This window comes from Erythrolamprus reginae, chromosome 1, assembly GCF_031021105.1.
Source record: "Erythrolamprus reginae isolate rEryReg1 chromosome 1, rEryReg1.hap1, whole genome shotgun sequence".
Lineage (NCBI taxonomy): Eukaryota > Metazoa > Chordata > Lepidosauria > Squamata > Dipsadidae > Erythrolamprus > Erythrolamprus reginae.
The window spans coordinates 124,267,910-124,286,980 of NC_091950.1; the positions used below are offsets into that span (position 1 = coordinate 124,267,910).

Consider the following 19,071-nt stretch of genomic DNA (forward strand, 5'->3'; position numbering starts at 1 on the left):
AGGTTTTTCCAGCACTGCCCTATACCATTTCAGACAAATGGTTATCCAATCTCTTCTTAAAAACTTCCAGTGTTGGAGCATTCACAACTTCTGGAGGCAAATTGTTCCACTGATTAATTGTTCTAACTGTCAGGAAATTTCCCCTTAGTTCTAGGTTGCCTCTTTTCTTGATTAGTTTCCATCTATTGATTCTTGTGCTTTGGAGAATAGCTTGATTCCTCTTTGTAGCAGCTATTGAGATATCAGAACACTGCTATCACATTACCCCTAGTCCTTCTTTTCATAAGAATAGACATACCCAATTCCAGCAACCATTCTTCATATGTTCTAGTCTCCAGTCCTGTAATAGTCCTCCGAGTCTGCGGAGAGGGGTGGCAAATAAGTAAGTAAGTAAGTAAGTAAGTAAGTAAGTAAGTAAGTAAGTAAGTAAGTAAGTAAGTAAGTAAGTAAGTAAAATAAATAGATAGATAGATAGATAGATAGATAGATAGACAGACAGACAGACAGACCGACCGACCGACCGACCGACCGACCGACCGACCGACCGACCGACCGACCGACCGATCAACCAACCAACCAACAAACAAACAAACCAACAAACCAACAAACCAACAAACCAACAAACCAACCAACAAACAAATTTTATTGCTCTTTTCTGGACTCTTTCTTTCAACAGCTTTTTTAACATCGTGGCAACCAAAACTATATGCAGTATTTTAAATATGGCCTTAACAAGGCATTAGTAACTACTGATGTTACTTTGGAGGCGTACCCATTTGTAGACCCATTTAATTTTCTATAAAATTAAACTAGGGGTTGTAGGGAAATCTTAGAACAAGGTTTCCTAACCTAGTAGTCTACATGATATGTGGACTTGAGAATTCTCAAAACAGTTTTGCTCACTGGAAAATTGTGAGAAGTTTACATAGGTTGGGAAATAGATAGAAGAATGGCATAGGAATTTTGTGATTCAATGCCCTTATTGTGAGAAATGTGACATATTCTCAATATACCAAATTTCAAATCTGTCAGTCTCCCTATTAAATGTGAAACTATTAAGTCAAATGACCCTTTTGTATGTGCAGCATCACCAGTGTGCATATATGAAATATAATGTCTACAACTACTTTTTTTCCCAGATAAAGGAACTAAGACTGCAAGAGACCTATTCACTGCTTAGAAAAATGAATTGCATTGATGGCTAAGAAGACTGTCCTCCAATTGGCTATACCTGACAAATTTTATCAAGCAATTTCCTTATCTGGAAAGTCTTCAACTTTACAGTTATGATTTCACCACTCAAATATTCCTCAAATGCAAAATCTCTCTTCTATTATGCTGCATTCATGGAATTCTTTTGTTTGTATTATCTAGCTGACCCATTCTCTTGTATTGCCAAGATATTGAGCATGTTTGACATTTTAGCTGATTACTTCTCCAGAATTAAGCAGAAAGCAGGGCAACATTCCAAAGTTCCTTTCAGTGTGAAAGCTAATTATATAAATGCTTGGAACAGCAATTTCTTTTGGGATGTTAAAGTGCTTTTATTAGATTGTTTCCCTGTCCTTTTAAAATTTATTATTGGACACTTATAAATGGTATAACCTGGTAAGTTTTATTTCCCCTCCCACACACTTGGAGATATTTCCGCATCAGGCCCAAACGGTGTAAAATACACCTGGGTTTGTTGCAGCTCAGTAATAAGGGAGAGGGAAAATTGTTTGCAGGGGTTTTTGCCTCAGTGTAGTATAGCAATAACTCTTTGACTTATATACTGCTTTGCAGTGCTTTTAAAGTCTTCTCTAAATGGTTTATAATTTGGGTCCTCATTTTACCGACCTCGGAAGGATGGAAGGCTGAGCCAACCTTGAGCTGGTGGGACTTGAACTGCCAAACTGCTGGCAATCAGCACTCAGCAGAAGTAGCCTACAGTACTACACTCTAATCACTGCACCATTTCCAAAATCTGCAGTGTTTTGTTTCCGGACAAACCATGTAAATTCATGTAGTTTCATTCCCCAAATTCAATCCTATCTTCCAAATACAAGATATCAGCAAATCTTTTGCCTTCTTATTATTCTTCTATTTCTAGTAACTTATTCATAATCAAGGTCAGCAATTCATTGTAAAAAAAGATCTGAGAGTAAACGATATTCCAGTTTTATATTGTGAAACAGTAAGACAATAAAAGCATCAATTGAAGATGATCAGAGGAGATATGGCTTATTTTTGGCCCAAAGGTGTTTTTCCCAAAAAGCAACTGGATTGTCTTGGTTTTTCCTTTGAAAACATTTCACTTCTCATTCAAGAAGCTTCTTCAGTTTTAACTGTTCCATTCAGTTCTAATTTCTTCAGTGAGAACTGAAGAAGCTTCTTGGATGAGAAGTGAAATATTTTCAAAGGAAAAAAAAAAGAAACACATTTAACAACCTACTTAGCAACAGTAACTTGAGATTCAGTTATGGTTGTAAATTGAGGTCTATCTGTAACTGACATCTTTTCAAGTCAAAACTGGCCAAAACCACAGTGTAAGTATGAAGCTGTCAACCTGTTCAAAGCAAACATTCAAACTAAATGCAGTTTGCAAGCCACTAGAGAAATTCTGCAAGTTCTACTATCAACCATGTTGATCTAACTAATATGAAGTTTGAACTTTGTATTTGCAGACTTGTCCGCAGCCTAAGTATTTCTATAGTGTTTAACTTGAAAAAAAGTATTTTAAAATCTGGATTTTTTTTTAGAAAATATAAATCGAAATACTTCTTTAAATCTAAATATTTATACTGACTTGTAATCATATTGTTCAAGCAGAAATGTATTCCCTGCACTAAAGTGAGTTAGGCAAATGATTATTGTTATGTGTGCCAGGGAAATCAGGAGATTTCAGCAGTTCAAATGAGTTCAAAAATTTATTGCAGGCTTAAATGCTCCACAGCAGGGCTGTCAAACTCAAGGCTCAGGGTTAGATCCAGCCTTGGGGTACTTGGGTATGGTCCACAGGGCCACCCTGGAAATAGTGAAGGACCAGTCTATGATGCCTCTGCTGGAGCTTGGGAGGGTCGTGGGCAGAGGATTGTACTGGCAGAGGGTTGCAGGATGCTGTCACAGCCAAAAATGGAGTTCAGGAGCCCATTTTTGCTGGCAGAGAACTTGGGCCACCCCAGGTATTCCTGACACAAGTGATATTGAACTGGGCATGCTCACCCTGGCCATGCCCAGTCTAGCCCCCCCCCCCCCGAGGTCAGACACAGATAACACAGCTACTCTCCAAAAAGACCTTGACTTTGTGTCTGAATAGTCAAACATCTGGCAAGTCTGCGGAGAGGGACGGCATACAAATCTAATTAATAATAATAATAATAATAATAATAATAATAATAATAATAATAATACAGTAATAATAATAATACAGTAATAATAATAATAATAATAATAATAATAATAATAATAATAATAATAATAACAACTCCAAATCTCAACCCCAAAATGCTCTGTCCTACACATTAGCAAAAAGAGTCAGAACACCAAATACAAGTTGAATAAACAAGACCTTACAGACAATCCTCACTCCATAAAAGACCTTGGAATATTCATATCAAATGACCTAAGTGCCAAAGCCCACTGCAACAACATCACTAAAAAGGCTTCAAGAGTTGTTAACCTAATCCTACGTAGCTTCTAATCTTACACTACTAACCAAACCATACAAAACTTTCACCAGATCAATCTTTGAATACAGCTCATTTGTCTGGAATCCACACTGCATTTCTGATATAAAATGTCCAGAAATAGTTTACTAGAAGAACCCTCCACTCCTCCACTCGCAACAGAATACCCTGCACAAGTAGACTTACAACCCTAGGTTTAGAAATCTTAGAACTACGTTGCCTTAAACACGATCTAAGCATAACCCATAAAATCATCTGCTACAACGTCATTTCTGTCAATGACTTCTTCAGCTTCAACCACAACAACACACGAACACACAACAGATACAAACTTAAAGTAAATCGCTCCAAAGTTGACTGCAGGAAATTGACTTTGATACCCCTGCTCTACAAGAATCTGAGCTACTAATAGTCAAAGCAATTGGTGGTAGATAAGAGTCAATAGAATTGAAGGTGGGCTTAGATGTCTTGCGGGTACTCAGAGACTCATGACTTATGATGCGTTTGACCGTTTTCTCAGGCTCAGCCTCCAGTTACTTTTCTTATGATTACAGAAATATTGATCGATGGTGACATCTTGTCCAAAAAAATGGACACTGGAAACATAACTTTCATTTCCAAATAGTACACGCCAAACATTGTGTTCTATAAAATAAATAGGCCTGTGTTATATTTATCCTTGCTATAATCATAATTATTTCTAAGATAATAGCATTTATTTTTGTAAACTTCATAGCACTTTTCATAAAATGCTGTTATGGATAACAGAAGATCAAATATATTAATTTATATCCAGATAGGGATAGGTAAGGTAATTTAGCATGGCTTATTAATGAATAATAAAAGTGAGAGCCAGAAAAGCTTTAAATAGATCACTTAAGGCACCAGCATTTTAAGTATTAAGAAGAACTGAAGACATTTGAATACATGAACTGAATACTCTATGATGAACAATGCAAAATATTTTTATAATAAAAATGTGAAAATAGAAAATTGTGATAATAGATATTAGGTATTAGGTAATACTTTTTGATGTCATCAGAAGAAAAACTGTTCTCTATAATTTAATTTTAGGGAGAATACTGACTTCTTGGATATTTTATTTTTTAGCAAATTAATACAGTATCTCATCTCTCAAAATATGATTTTTGCCCCTTATAACCTTTGTAACAGTTCAGGACACATCAAGCAAAAAAACCAAAAGCAAAACATTTAAAATAAATAAAGACATGAGAAGCATGAAAATACCCATGTTTCCCCCATAATAGAAGAGCATTGCCTTAACTTCATACAAATGATCCTTGGAAGCTCAAGGTTGATAGAGAACAGTGGGGAATGATGTCCCAGAGATTGGGGATGTAGAATAAAAAAGTGCATGTCCTGAATCCCATTAGATAGTACTGGTTAAGAGGCAGGACTTAAAGCATAACCCTTCTATTTGACCTGACGGGATCTGACCTGATGAGAGATGAAATTGAGAAGAGGCAATCCTTTAAATAATCTACTCCCAAGCTACGTAAGATTTTAAATTTCAAATCGGTGCCTTGAATTACACCCAGTATCAAACTTGTCAGCCAGTGCAGTTTAAGGAACAGAGATGTAGTGTGTGCTATGTTAGGGAACACATAACTTTCTTTACAGTTGCATCCTCACCGTTGAAGCTTCCGGATGCACTTTAGGAGTAGCCACCTATAGAGTGCGCTCAGTGAAGGGCTACCAAATTTTTTACTACCACACTGTGACTGTGGCTTATGCAGGATGCCCTGCATTTTTTTTCAACATCTTTCAGTGCAAATTGGGTGCTCTGGGGTGGAGCTCCATTTTCACTACCCTACTGCATTCCCCCTCGTCCGGACAGCAGCCCACCCCTGAGTGCGCCACAGTAAATCCAATCTGGAGATGAGAAGGGCATGAGTGACAATGAGTAGATTCTCATGATCCAAGAAGGATGCAGTAGCCACACAACATGAAGTGCACTAGTGTGCCTTCTGTCCCCTGTCCAATTGTCTCTCCTATATATTTTATATCTTTTCTTCCATTCATTGACGTATTCTATTTTCATATCTCTTCTTCTATCCTTTCCTTGATATATGTTCATTCTCTCCAACCTTTATTTTGTATTGGACATACATACATACATACATACATACATACATACATACATACACAAACAAACAAACAAACAAACAAACAAACAAACAAACAAAAAAGTACTTCAAGAACCCTCCTAGCCACTACTTGCTGCTCACCAAGCAGGAGTTATGAATTTTGGGGGGAAAAATCAGTCTGTGCCCTATCTGGGAAATGTACCTTCATCTAGTATCAAAGATGTTAAAACTCCAGATCCAGAAGTCTCCCAAACCTACAGTTAGTCTTTCTTGTCAAGATTCATCTGAAACCTATTGTTCCTCATCCAGACCATCATAGTTTGTAGATACTACGACAAGATATAATAGTTTGCCAATGGAAGACAGATGTATAACTGGTATCATCAGTACACAGATCGAATGTCATTCCATGGTGATAGATAATCTCATCCAGGGGCTCCATGTAGATGTTACATAGAGAGCACTGAATGCTGCAGAAGCCCGCATAGTAGGGCTGAAGGCTCCCAATCAACATCAACTGATATTGGCCCCATAGAAAGAAAGTGAATCAATGCACTTCCTATTCACTGAGCCCATTCATGGTTGATGAGATCAAAAACTGCTGAGAAGTCAAGAAGAGCAAGGACAGATGTAGTATCTTTGTCTCTCTCCTAATAGAGATAACTCAAAAAGGCAACCCATACCATCTGTCCCATAGTGCTAAAGTTAATAGAATAAGCATGTATTACCACCACTCACAAAATTTCAGTACCACTGTGAGGTAAAAGCTGATTACAAGACTGTGAATATTGTTTACTTGTGTATCCACTCCTATAACCAAGGTCTTGACTGTACAGTTCCATTCTCTGTACATTTTACAAAGGGATAGATAAAAAATAGGGGCTTTATATTTTGTTGTTTGCCTAGCTTTCAAATAGGGCTGCAAATAGGGCTGCAGCTACCTTTGAAAAGTGTTCGGAAACTTCAGATCGTGCAGAATGCAGCTGCAAGAGCAATCATGGGCTTCCCAAGGTATGCCCATGTTACACCAACACTCTGCAGTCTGCATTGGTTGCCGATCAATTTCCGGTCACAATTCAAAGTGTTGGTTATGACCTATAAAGCCCTTCATGGCATCAGACTAGAATATCTCCGGGATCGCCTTCTGCCGCACGAATCCCAGCGACCGGTTAGGTCCCACAGAGTTGGCCTTCTCTGGGTCCTGTCGACTAAACAATGTCGTTTGGCGGGACCCAGGAGAAGAGCCTTCTCTGTGGCGGCCCCAACCCTCTGTAACCAGCTCCCTCCGGAGATCAGAACTGCCCCCACCCTCCTTGCCTTTCGTAAAGTTCTTAAGACCCATCTCTGCCGTCAGGCATGGGGGAACTGAGACATCTCCCCCGGGCCTATACAGTTTATGCATGGTATGTTTGTGTGTATGCTTGCTTTTAATAATGGGGTTTTTAGTGTTTTTTAAATTATTAGATTTGTTCTTACATTGTCTTTGTTATTGTTGTGAGCCGCCCCGAGTCTACGGAGAGGGACGGCATACAAATCTAAATAATAATAATAATAATAATAATAATAATAATAATAATAATAACAACAACAACAACAACAACAACAACAACAACAACTCATAGGTGGTTCTTTATGACCCTTGTCAAAATATGTTCCATCATTTTTCCCCCGCACTACCTTCTCTCCTTAGGTTGATGGAATATTATGTTTGGCTGACATTCTTACAGATGATATACATTCCCAAGCTACTCATGCTGAAGCAGCTGCAGTGATAGCTCAGATCACATCTCCTCAGCTCACTTTCACTCAGCATCTCAACAGCTTTCTGGAGAACATGGAAGAAATTGTCACCGCACTCCTCAGTATGTATATCCATGAACATTTCATGTTTGAATGTTGTTAAGGTGCAGAAGGCTTTGGGAACATTTCAATTAATTTCCCCATACTGCGTGTGATATGTGCAATATTTATTTCAACTTGGTGTCATTTTTCTCGCTTTTTCATATTTTCACCATCCTATTCTTGGTCATTTAATCATCTATGAGAGTTTAAACATGCTCGAGATAAATATTGTTAATATTAAATATAAAATGTCCACCTATTAAATATAACATTTTTCAGCATCCTGGTGAAATGACGTATTCTCCCCATTACATAACTGTTCTAGAAGTGATTACAGATTATCCCCCAATGTGCAAATCTATGATCTATCAATGAAGCTGAACCATCATTTATTTATGATTAAAAGAAACAGTTAATAGATAACCCTAAAGGCTTTTATCTGATAAAAAAGCTCTTCCAAAATATAGAATGCATCCCAAGTGTTCATCTGTCTTTATATTTCAAACCAGGAAAACAGTCATGGTTTAAACACCTGACTTACTATCATGTTGGAACATGAGGTTCTGCTATTAGAATTATGATTAACAAATAGAGAGTTATCTGTTGTTAGCATTAAAGAATCTACTTTTTACATTCAGGTCCAAATATACCTAAGCATATTTAGAAACAAAAGTCTGCAAGGGAATCTTTTCTCTAATAAATCTCTAATTTTTTTATTATGTGTGTGTGTGTGTAATTGAATTAATGTTAATATTTATTTAATCCGAGAACCACAGACAAATCTATTTGTTGGGTGAGTCAGACCTTAGTTAAAATAGATGTATTCAGAAATTAAAAGCTACTTAGAAGGTTATAATAACAGTTCTGTCTGCAGCATTTTAAGAGGTCTTTGGCAGGAAGAGAAAACAGAACAGCCTTAGATTAAATATATAGCTATAACGATAGCAAGATACAAAAATTAAATATCTTGTGAATCAATTAGTTATGTTTACCTGTGCATACTGTTGGATTTTATCTAGCAACCAAATCTATATCTGCATCCAGACTCTATGCCAAAACCACATTTGTATCATGCCTTTTTATTTGAAATAAACAGCTGTAAAAATATTTTAAAATATGCAAGCAAACAAAGTGTGTAAGGAAACTAATTAAGGAGAGAACCAACCTAGAACTAAGGAGAAATTTCCTGACAGGACAATTAATCAGTGGAATGTCTGGCCTCCAGAAATTGGTGGGTGCTCCATCATTGGAAGTTTTTAAGAAGAGATTGGACAACCATTTTTTTGAAATGTTATAGGGTACTGTTGGTGAACCTTTTCGGCACTCAGTGCCAAAATGGGAGCAGGCGCATGTACATGGGGTGTGCCACAAACTGGAAGAGCAATGGGCGATGTTTGGTGTGCCCAGAGGGATGGCCCTGTGTGCCATAGGTTCCCTATCACTAGTATTGGATTTCCTGTCTGAGTGGGGGTTGGACTATAAGATCTCCAAGGTCCCTTCTAACTCTGAGTGTTATTCTGTTAGATCAAACTGTGGGGGGGTTGAACAACCCTTTCAAAGAGGTCACCTAAGACCATAGGAAAACACATATTTCCGATGGTCTTAGGAACCAAGACACTCTATCCTCCTCTGTCTCCAGGCAGATCCAACCACATGCAAATAGACTACTGCAAATAATAATAATAATAATAATAATAATAATAATAATAATAATAATAATAATATGTCAGTACAACACAGCAAATGAGATCACTATGCTGGATTTTGTATTTCATCACCAGTTAGGCGCTTCCCAAGCACCTAGGACTGCGTGATGTAGCGGCGAATTATGTTTGCCGATCCCAGTAAGGCGGCCTTTTGCAATTGACAGATGGAGATTTTGTCAATTCCAATGGTTTTCAAATGTCCGCTGAGATCCTTTGGTACTGCGCCCAGCGTGCCAAGTACCACTGGGACCACTTTCACTGGTTTATGCCAGAGTCATTGCAGCTCGATTTTTAGATCTTCGTATTTCACTAATTTCTCTAGCTGCTTCTCCTCAATTCTGCTGTCTCCTGGGATTGCGATGTCGATGAGCCATACTTTCTTTTTCTCCACAATCAGGATGTCTGGTGTGTTATGCTTCAGAATTCAGTCAATAATAATAATAATAATAATAATAATAATAATAATAATAACAACAACAACAACAACAACAATAACAACAACAACAATAATTATTGACCGAATAATAATAATAATAATAATAATAATAATAACAACAACAATAATAACAACAACAACATTATTATTATTATTATTATTATTATTATTATTATTATTATTATGTAGTATGGGAACTTCTGAATTTATGGGAATTTATGGCATGCTGCATGCATCACCATCTTGTTTTTGGCCTCTTTTTTGCAATTTAAAAAAAATTATCACTGCACATGTGTGCAGATGCAAAACACACACACACCTACGAGGCGTGACCACACAGCACAGGAGGAAGCAAACCAGCAGTGAGGTAAGTTAGAACCCACCCTTGAGTTTCTATTACTAATAATTTTATTACTTTATGGTTGGAGATCACCACAACATGAAGAACTGTACTAAAGGGTCACAGCATTAGGAAGGTTAGGAACCACTGTGCTAGATAAATGGACAGGCTTTAATTTAATATTTTAATTGGGTTTTCTAATGCCTAGAATTGTGCCAAGAGGCTGCCTCTGGGGAAGTTTTCCTATTGGCTTCAGCTGCACTTGCCAATATTACATTTTTGGACTCAAAGGCCTGTGAGATGTTGCTTCAACTGGACGCGATGAAGATTCTTATTGCAGCTTGCTCTGACAAGCAGAAAGTAGATAGCCCCTATTCTCGAGATCAGGTAAGTATATTTAATGCATGTCCAGAGAACGTAACATGAATGGCTATCATAGTATAAGGAAAAAATATAGATGTGGGAAAGAATCTAGAATAATACTGATTTAATGGATCTTGGTGTACCCAGCATTGGATTTAATGGACATGCTCAAAAAAATTTGAAATAACACCTTCAGTTTGCTGTACTGTTCATCAACTAAACCTTAAGATCAATTTAATGCTGATGTCCTCAAAGTTTATTTATTTATTTAGTTTATCAAACATGTATGAGAAAACAGATATAAATATAAACATGGACATGAATACAGTAAACAGTAGGACAGGGCCAGTAGGCACACTTGTCTCTTACATGTATGCCCCTTACAGACCTTTTAGGAATGGGGTGAGGTCCACGGTAGATAGTTTAAGGTTAAAGTTTTGGGGATTTGAGGATATAACAACAGAGTCAGGTAGTGCATTCCAGAAATTTACCCCTCTGTTGCTGAAGTCATTTTTTCTGCAATCGAATTTGGAGCAGTTTACTTTGAGTTTGTATCTATTGTTTGTCCGTGTATTATTGCAGTTGAAGCTGAAGTAGTCATTGACAAGTAGTCATTGACAGGTAGGATGTTGTAGCAGACAATTTTACGTACTAAGATTAGTCAGACTATAGGTGACATAGTTCTAGGTTTTCCAAGCCCAAATTTTGAGCCTGGTGGTATAAGGGATTCTATTGTGAGCAGAATAGTGGAGTACTCTTCTCGTGAAATACCTCTGGACTTGCTCAATTGTATTAATGTCCAACATACAGTGTGGATTCCAGGGAGATGAGTTATATTCAAGAATTGGTCTGGCAAAGGTTTTGTATGCTCTAGTTTGTAGTACAATGTTACCAGAGACGAAGGTTTGCAAAATTAAGTTAACAACTGTTTTTTTGGCAATGCTATTACAGTGAGTTCTGGGGCTTAGATAATTTGAGACAAGTACTACTAGGTCTTTGATAGAGTGAGGCTTGTCTACGCGGTCACGTCTGCCCAGCTTGTATTTGGTGTTCTGATTTTTGTTGCCAATGTGTAAGAGCATTTGTTGGTTGAGTTTTGAAGTTGCCAATTGTTCGATCACTCTGACACATAGTCAAGATCGCTTTGTAGGGCAGCAGTATTGTCGGCAGTGTTAAATAGTTTTATGTCATCATTGGACAGAGCACATCTGGTTATAATATGATCACAAAGGTCATTTATGTAAATTAAAAAGAGATGGTCCTAAAATGCTGCCTTGGGGGACACCACTGTTAACTGGTGGAGGGTTTGATAGGGTGCTCCTTATTCTGACTACTAGAAACGCAGCTATCTATTTGTGAAGGGGTCCGGAAATGCCGTCAGAGCATAGTTATAACAATAGTTCTTTTTCATGGCTTTTTCTTCTTATCGTAGCATTTATTAAATATGTTCTTATGCAAAGCCAACTTTGTGGGGTAACATAGCTTTGCTTATGATGATGTAATACATTAGTAACCTTTCTGGAAATCTATTTAGAAGTAAGCACTTTTAAAGAATGCCATGATGCTATTAGTTTGAAAGGTTATAGCCTAGGAAAGAAAATAAATCAACTTAAGAATAATTAAAATAATATCAGTTTTCATTCTTACTGGGAATATGGGTAGCAATTCCCAGTAAGGATCACATAAATAACATGGCGTGTCTTGGTGGTCGTTGTAACCAAAAATATGTCACAGGATAGATGCTGTGCAAAAATAAAGAAAATTTTCTTTCTTCTAAACCCCCTATGTGGCAACTCATGTAAACTCTGTCCACAGTGGCATGGGATAGAATTGTTCTGAGCCAGCTCCCCAAACATGACAAAACCTCTGCAATGAACTCAAAATATTCTTTTATTAGGAGCGCTGGCAACCCTGATAAAAAGTTTCTCTTTGAAGATGGTGATCAAGAAAATGTTATACTGCGCCAAATTAAGTAAATTAACGTATGAATTACAGGATAAACAAAATAAGAACTACTACAGAGTGTGGGAGAAACTGTATAACTGGATAGGGAAAAAAAACAAGAAAAGGAATTAGTATTAAGGAATATAATGTAAAAAAACCAAAATTGTAAAATATTAATTATTATGTATATAGATAAGTATAAATGTTTAATGTTGTTTGTATGTTTGTCGATATAAAAAAAGTTACTCTTTGAGATTAACAAGTCTGTCCAGTTGAAAGATGAATAATTGCCTACCACATCTGTTCATCTCCACCCCCGGCCTTTTATCCCCAGAGCTAGAGTGGGGCTTTGCTTGCAGGTCTTTCTTCCCAAGGATCAACTCACAGACTTCCACTGCTGCCTTCTGCTACCTGTGCATCTGTGCATCAGGCACTGGATCCAGCTGTTTTTCTTCTTCATCAGCCTCCTCCAGACCTTGGGGCTGTCACTCTCCATCTGAGGACTGACAAAATGGCCAGGCTCCGCCTCTGTCTTGCTCTCTGAACAGCTCCATTCCTTCTTCCCCCTTGCACCTCTCAGATTGCCTGGATGCTGACTCCTCATCCTCCTCTTCCTCTGATTTGGTTGCTGGAGAGTCCAGTGCCAAACATGCCACAAAACAATATAATATATGTATCCTGTCCTGTGAGAAGGTGGAGTTTGTACACAATTCTGATAGCCTTTATTGCTAACAATATTTTTAAATGGAAAGTTTGATTGACCAAATCGCCCCATTCAGTAAAATAGATGGAGTGGCTATGCCAAGCTCCAAATATACTGTAAATTAGGAATGATTAAAAGAGCAAGTAGATAGAAATAACATTTTTTTTCCAGTGAGTCATCATCCCCAAAACGTAAGAGGCGTAATTTAATTGAGATCAGAAGTTATTCAATATTTCTCAGAAATAGTGCTGCTCCTACAAAGATGATAAATTTAAATAAATTCATTTTTCTAAAAAAAATACACTATTTTTGTTTTGCTTCTTTTGCTACATCATCACTGGCTGTGTTAAAATATCAGAAAAATCATATTCATTTCAGGCAGCATTATATAATGGCTAAATCAGTAGAGTATATATTCTCACAAGCAAAAAATGTTTGGATTTAAATTAATTTTACTTATATTTCTTTGCTCCCCCTCCCCAAACTGCAGCTCCTCTCATTTACCCATTTATTATAGTGATTAAAACCTCGAGGTATTAAAACTCAAACATTCTGTATAGTTTTCTATTACAATTCTATAAAGGATAATTCCAAATGCCAGCCAGAAGGAAAACCTTCTAGATTACTAAGAATCAGCTAATGTTTGATCATGTTAAGGGGAAAAAATCCAGAATAATGGAAAGTTCCCTAGAAATTGTTCTGCTGGGGTGTCTCAACTGCCCATAATTACAGGGTAATTAGTCCAGGAAGACACACACCACATGATAAAAGGGAAACCCAAAAGTTTTTATAAACAGAAAAAGAGAAAGAGCTCCCTTTTTAAATGTCAAAGGGATTTTCTGCTACACACAAGGCACAGGTTAAATGCAGTCCAATTGCTCACCCAATAACTGGGAAATTGAGTCCAATTCTAAAATCCAGAGAGTCCACACACACAATCCTGAACAGCAAAAACCACGATCTTGACGAAACAATGAATCAGATAAACTGCCATGAGGCTAAAACACCAGGCTGCACTTTTATCTGTAGCACTAATTACAGCAACCCCACCCAACCACAGGTGGCCTCGTTTTCTCTTGTAATAATCCTTCAGTTGTTGTCTCCTATGCATCACTCTACGCATGCGTGGATGTGTCATTAATTCTTGTTCAGAATCCAGGGATGATACAGATGACTGATCTCCTCCTGGTCTGTCTGCCAAACTCCCCTCTTCCCTGTCACTCACGCTTCCTTGGTCAGAGGAGACTTCGTCGGCAGATTCTACTGGAAGCAAAACAGGCCTGCGGCATGTGGCTGTCTCCCCCCACACCCACCTCCACATTCCTTGGGGCAGGAGCTGGGCCAGAGTTCACCACAACAGAAATGCTATTTCATATATGATCTATATGTCTTTTTATTGATCAGTTTTACTTAGTAAACTGTTTCTATACAGAGGTTTGTCCTCTGAACTTACTGCTTGGCTCCCAGATGTTTTATTACAAAATTAGATAACATCTTCAGTGGGGTTTTTAGGGCAAAGTGTCTTATTTGTTTATATAGGTCTTGGATGGCCAGTTGTTTTTGACTGGTTGAATCATAGGGCTGATTGAATCACAAGACAGACTGAATCACAAAGCTGGTTGATTCACAAGACTGGTTCTGGTCTTGTAACTTCTGACTGGTTGCTGTGAGGTGCGAAATTGAGCTGGTGTGGCTTGGGGTGCTCATTGATTGGAGGTTCAGATTGCTGCTTACTTATTGGTTCATGCACCAGTTCTACATCAGTCTTATAAATGAACCAGCCTTGTGAATCAGTCATGTGATTCAATAGATCTGTGATTAAGCCAGCCCAACTGATCACCCAGGACTTATATAAACAAACAAGATACTTTGCCCCCAAAGACCCCAGTGAAGATATTATCTAGTTTTGCATTAACCAAGCAGCAAGCTCATAGGACAAACCTACATCTTGAGCTACAAACTCTTTCTATTTCTGATTTTGGTCATAAAGCAGAATCATTACATACCCTTCTATTTAATTTCTCATCCAAATACTAATTAGGACAAGGATGGAATTCCTCTGGTATCAGTCAATTTGATAGTGATGAGTTATTGTTCGAAGTTATTATTATGAAATCCACAGGTTCCCCAACCTTGGATGAAATCAAGCCAATTTATTTCTATGGGTCCTTCTTATACAGACCTGAAACTAGGACAATACTTTGAATGAAGCCATTCTTTCAAGTTGCTTCCTCAAGCAAGGTGCACCTCCTACTCCTAGTAAAAAGAAGTAACAGCGCTTCTTTCTTGGCATTGCTTTTTTCCACTTTTTATAAAGAATCCATTATCCAAGAGAACTATATCAGAAGGCCTTTCTTTTTATTGAAAGTGTCAACTGAGGCTTTAATATAACCTGAAGTGCTTGATCAGAATCATGTTACTTCCTCACATTGCTTCTTCTACTTGGTACAATGGATAGTGTCACCTCTGCTCAGTCAGTCAAATTGCAGTAGGGTTTATTTGTTCTATCTATCTATCTATCTATCTATCTATCTATCTATCTATCTATCTATCTATCTATCTATCTATCTATCATCTATCTATCTATCTATCTATCTATCTATCTATCTATCTATCTATCTATCTATCTATCTCTATCCATCCATCCATCCATCCCTATCTATCTATCTATCTCTCTATCTCTCTCTCTCTCTCCATCCATCCATCCATATCTGTCTGTCTGTCTGTCTGTCTATCTATCTCAAGTACATATTTGATACTATACATATACTATACATTATTTGAATACATAAGATGGGTACATATAAAAGGGAACAGTTGGGCAGGGACGGTAGGCACGCTGATGTGCTTATTTATATCTATGCCACCCAACTCCAACAGGGCTCTGGGCGGCTCACAATAATCACGTGTACTTATTTATGTATTATTATTAATAGTAATTATTATTATTATTATTATTATTAAGAAATATTTTATTAACTATTAATAAGAAATTATTATTAATAATTATTATAAATAAATATTTTTTATGTTATGTGTTAAATCATTTTCTGAAATCCTGCATGATGGTGTGTTTGTGTGTGTGTGTGTATGTGTGTGTGTGTGTGAGAGAGAGTAAGGGATGCCTTAGAGGAGCAACCTCCATAAAAAAAAATATTCATATAAAAGTGGCCATCTTTATTAACAATCCCTTATTTATTTCAGCTTTCAATCAATGTATGGCATTTGGAAATTTAAGAGCTTGTATTGCATCCAGAAACAATGCACTTTTTTTTTAGTTTTGTTTTGCAAACGTCACTGAATGGCTGAAGTTCTTTTTTTGTTATTTCTCTTGAATGCTTTGCATAATAATATATCCTGGCATGTGTGGCAGTCATTTACAAAGTGACTGGCCTTACATTTAAAGAACAAATTTAGGAGCAGAGTAAGAAATGAGGTAATCAGTTTGTCTCTGTTAACAAAGCTGAAGATGATGAATTGTGCAATTAAATTTCTCAAAAATACTTAAGAAATTAAAAAGTGGCATACTAGTTCATAATGGATATAAAAATAAATGCAGAAAAGAGTTTGAAAGCTTGGCTTTTACCATCCCAAGCAATGTGAAAGCTACTTTTTATCCTAATTAGTGTGGTATATCAATTGGTCCCTTCTTTGTATCTTTAGATGCAATCAACTGTTTTGTTTACAAACATATAAGGAGCTTCCAGACATAAGAGTAGGTTCTTCCTTTGTTCACATTTTAATACACATGATTGCATAGATGCAGATTCACAGAGGATTCTTCAAGGAATAATTAAGTAGAGTCTGATTATTTTACCCTTAGATACCATTAGTGATCTTGGAGAAGACTGTTGGCAGTCCCTTGGACTGCAAGGAGATAAAAACCAGTCAATCATAAACGAGATCAATCCTGACTGTTCTTTGGAAAGACAGATACTGAAGCTGAAATTCAAATGAGAAATCACCAAATGAGAAAAGAGGACTCATTGGAAAAGACCCTGATGTTGAGAAAGATTTATTTACTTACTTACTTAATTATATACTTACCTACCTACCTACCTACATGCCTGGCTGCCTGGCTGCCTACCTACCTACCTACCTAACTATCATCTATCTATCATCTATCTATCTATCATCTATCTATCTATCTATCTATCTATCTATCTATCTATCTATCTATCTATCTATCAATCTATCTATCTATCTATCTATCTATCTATCTATCTATTCATCTATCCATCTGTCTATCGATGAATTTATTGATCTATTCATTTATTTAGACATATATATGATTATGAATACATAAAATGTATAGACATGGTTATTAGTACATGAGATAGTTACAAATACATGAGGACATTAGGACAGGGACCGTAGGCACATTGGTGCATTTATGCACTCCCTTTACAGATCTCTTAGCAGTGGTGGGTTGTAAATAGTTTTGCTAATGGTTCATGTGCTTGCTTGTGCGTGACACTTCTGTGCATGCACAGAAATGTCCTGGGAGGATGGAGGGAGCCTCCCACCAGAAACAACCCATGCTGCCTCTTAGGAATGGGGTGAGGTCAATGGTTACATTTTTGGGGTTTGGGGTAACATTACATTACCCCTATACATTACTCTGTAGGTAATGTAACAATACATTACCTACAGAGTCAGGTAATATATTCCAAGATGGAAGGCAAAAGGAGAAGGGGGTAACAGCAGAGGATGAGGCGGTTAGATAGCATCATTGAAGCAGTAGCAGGGGTGGGCTGCTGCCCGGATGGGAGGGAACGCAGTGGGGTAGTAAAAATGGAGTTCCACCCCAGAGCACTCAATTTGCACTGAAAGATGTTGCGGAAAAAATGCAGGGCATCCTGCATAAGCCACGCCCACAGTGTGGTAGTGAAAATTTTGGTAGCCCTTCACTGAGCAGTGGGCATGGGTTTGGGCAGACTCAGGAAGACAGGAGAGGACAGGGAGAGCCTAGTGTGCTATGTCCATGGGATTGCAAAGAGTTGGACATGACTTCACAACTATTTTTAGTGAAATCATCTTTTCCCTATCTTTATTTGCTGTGGAGAAAGATCATTAAGCAAATAAATAATTCCCGTCCCTTCTTAAAAACAAAGCTTTGTCTTTATCAGATAAGTCCAATGCCAAGACTGGTTTTGCCTTTGTGCTGTAGAAATTTCTCTTCTCTTCATCCCTGAAATAATCTCTTCCACTCACACAGCATTTGCAGAGTTCAAGAGGAGCAGTGGTGGAAGGGGGAATTCTCCTCTCCCTGCTTTGTTGACAGAATCCATTGCATCGATAAAAGCCGTTAATTGAATGCCTCCCTCTCTAATGGAACTATGGCAGCAAAGTTCAGCTATTTCTGGATGCAAATAATGATCCCTCATAGTCTTTGGTAACCAAGCCACAACAATGCAAATCTCTACCATCAAACAAAATAACAGACACCGCAGCAAATAAATAAATAAAAATAAAAATAAATGAATGGGTTTCATACCCTTATATATATTACTACATGTCAATCTTTCTTCCTATGTATTTGTTTATTGGACAAATGAATAAATAAATAAATAAATAAATAAATAAATAAATATCTAGATCATCATGAACACTTTCATGTTTATGTACTTTGTCACCTAATGAAACAATGCTATAATTTTTGTTTTAGAATTGATTTTTCCCCTACTCATCATAATATAAGTGCACAATAACTATCTTCTTATGAATATTTTAAAAAAAGAATTAACATAATACTCTGCAGTATAAATGGCTGGCCACCAGAAATCTAGGATAGTTCTTTAAAAAGTGAGATTGTGATGATGAAGGCAAATTCCACTGCTTTTTCAGTTTTCAAATGCTTTCTGCAAATGTATTCTGCTTTTCTCGTTTTCTCTCATTCAGAAACCTTAAATCAGGGGTGAAATCCAGCAAGTTCTGAATTTGGGTAGTTCAAAGAACCGG

General features: G+C 37.2%; 1 protein-coding gene across 1 annotated transcript in view; it reads left to right on the forward strand.

The window, feature by feature from the left end:
• The window catches only part of INSC (INSC spindle orientation adaptor protein), a 123,664-nt gene that overhangs the window by 91,342 nt on the left and 13,251 nt on the right, over positions 1-19,071 (forward strand). Inside the window, exons 10-11 of the mRNA XM_070743927.1 lie at positions 7,467-7,638; positions 10,309-10,487. Of these exons, the coding sequence (XP_070600028.1) occupies positions 7,467-7,638; positions 10,309-10,487 (351 nt within the window). The remainder of the gene's footprint in view (positions 1-7,466; positions 7,639-10,308; positions 10,488-19,071) is intronic.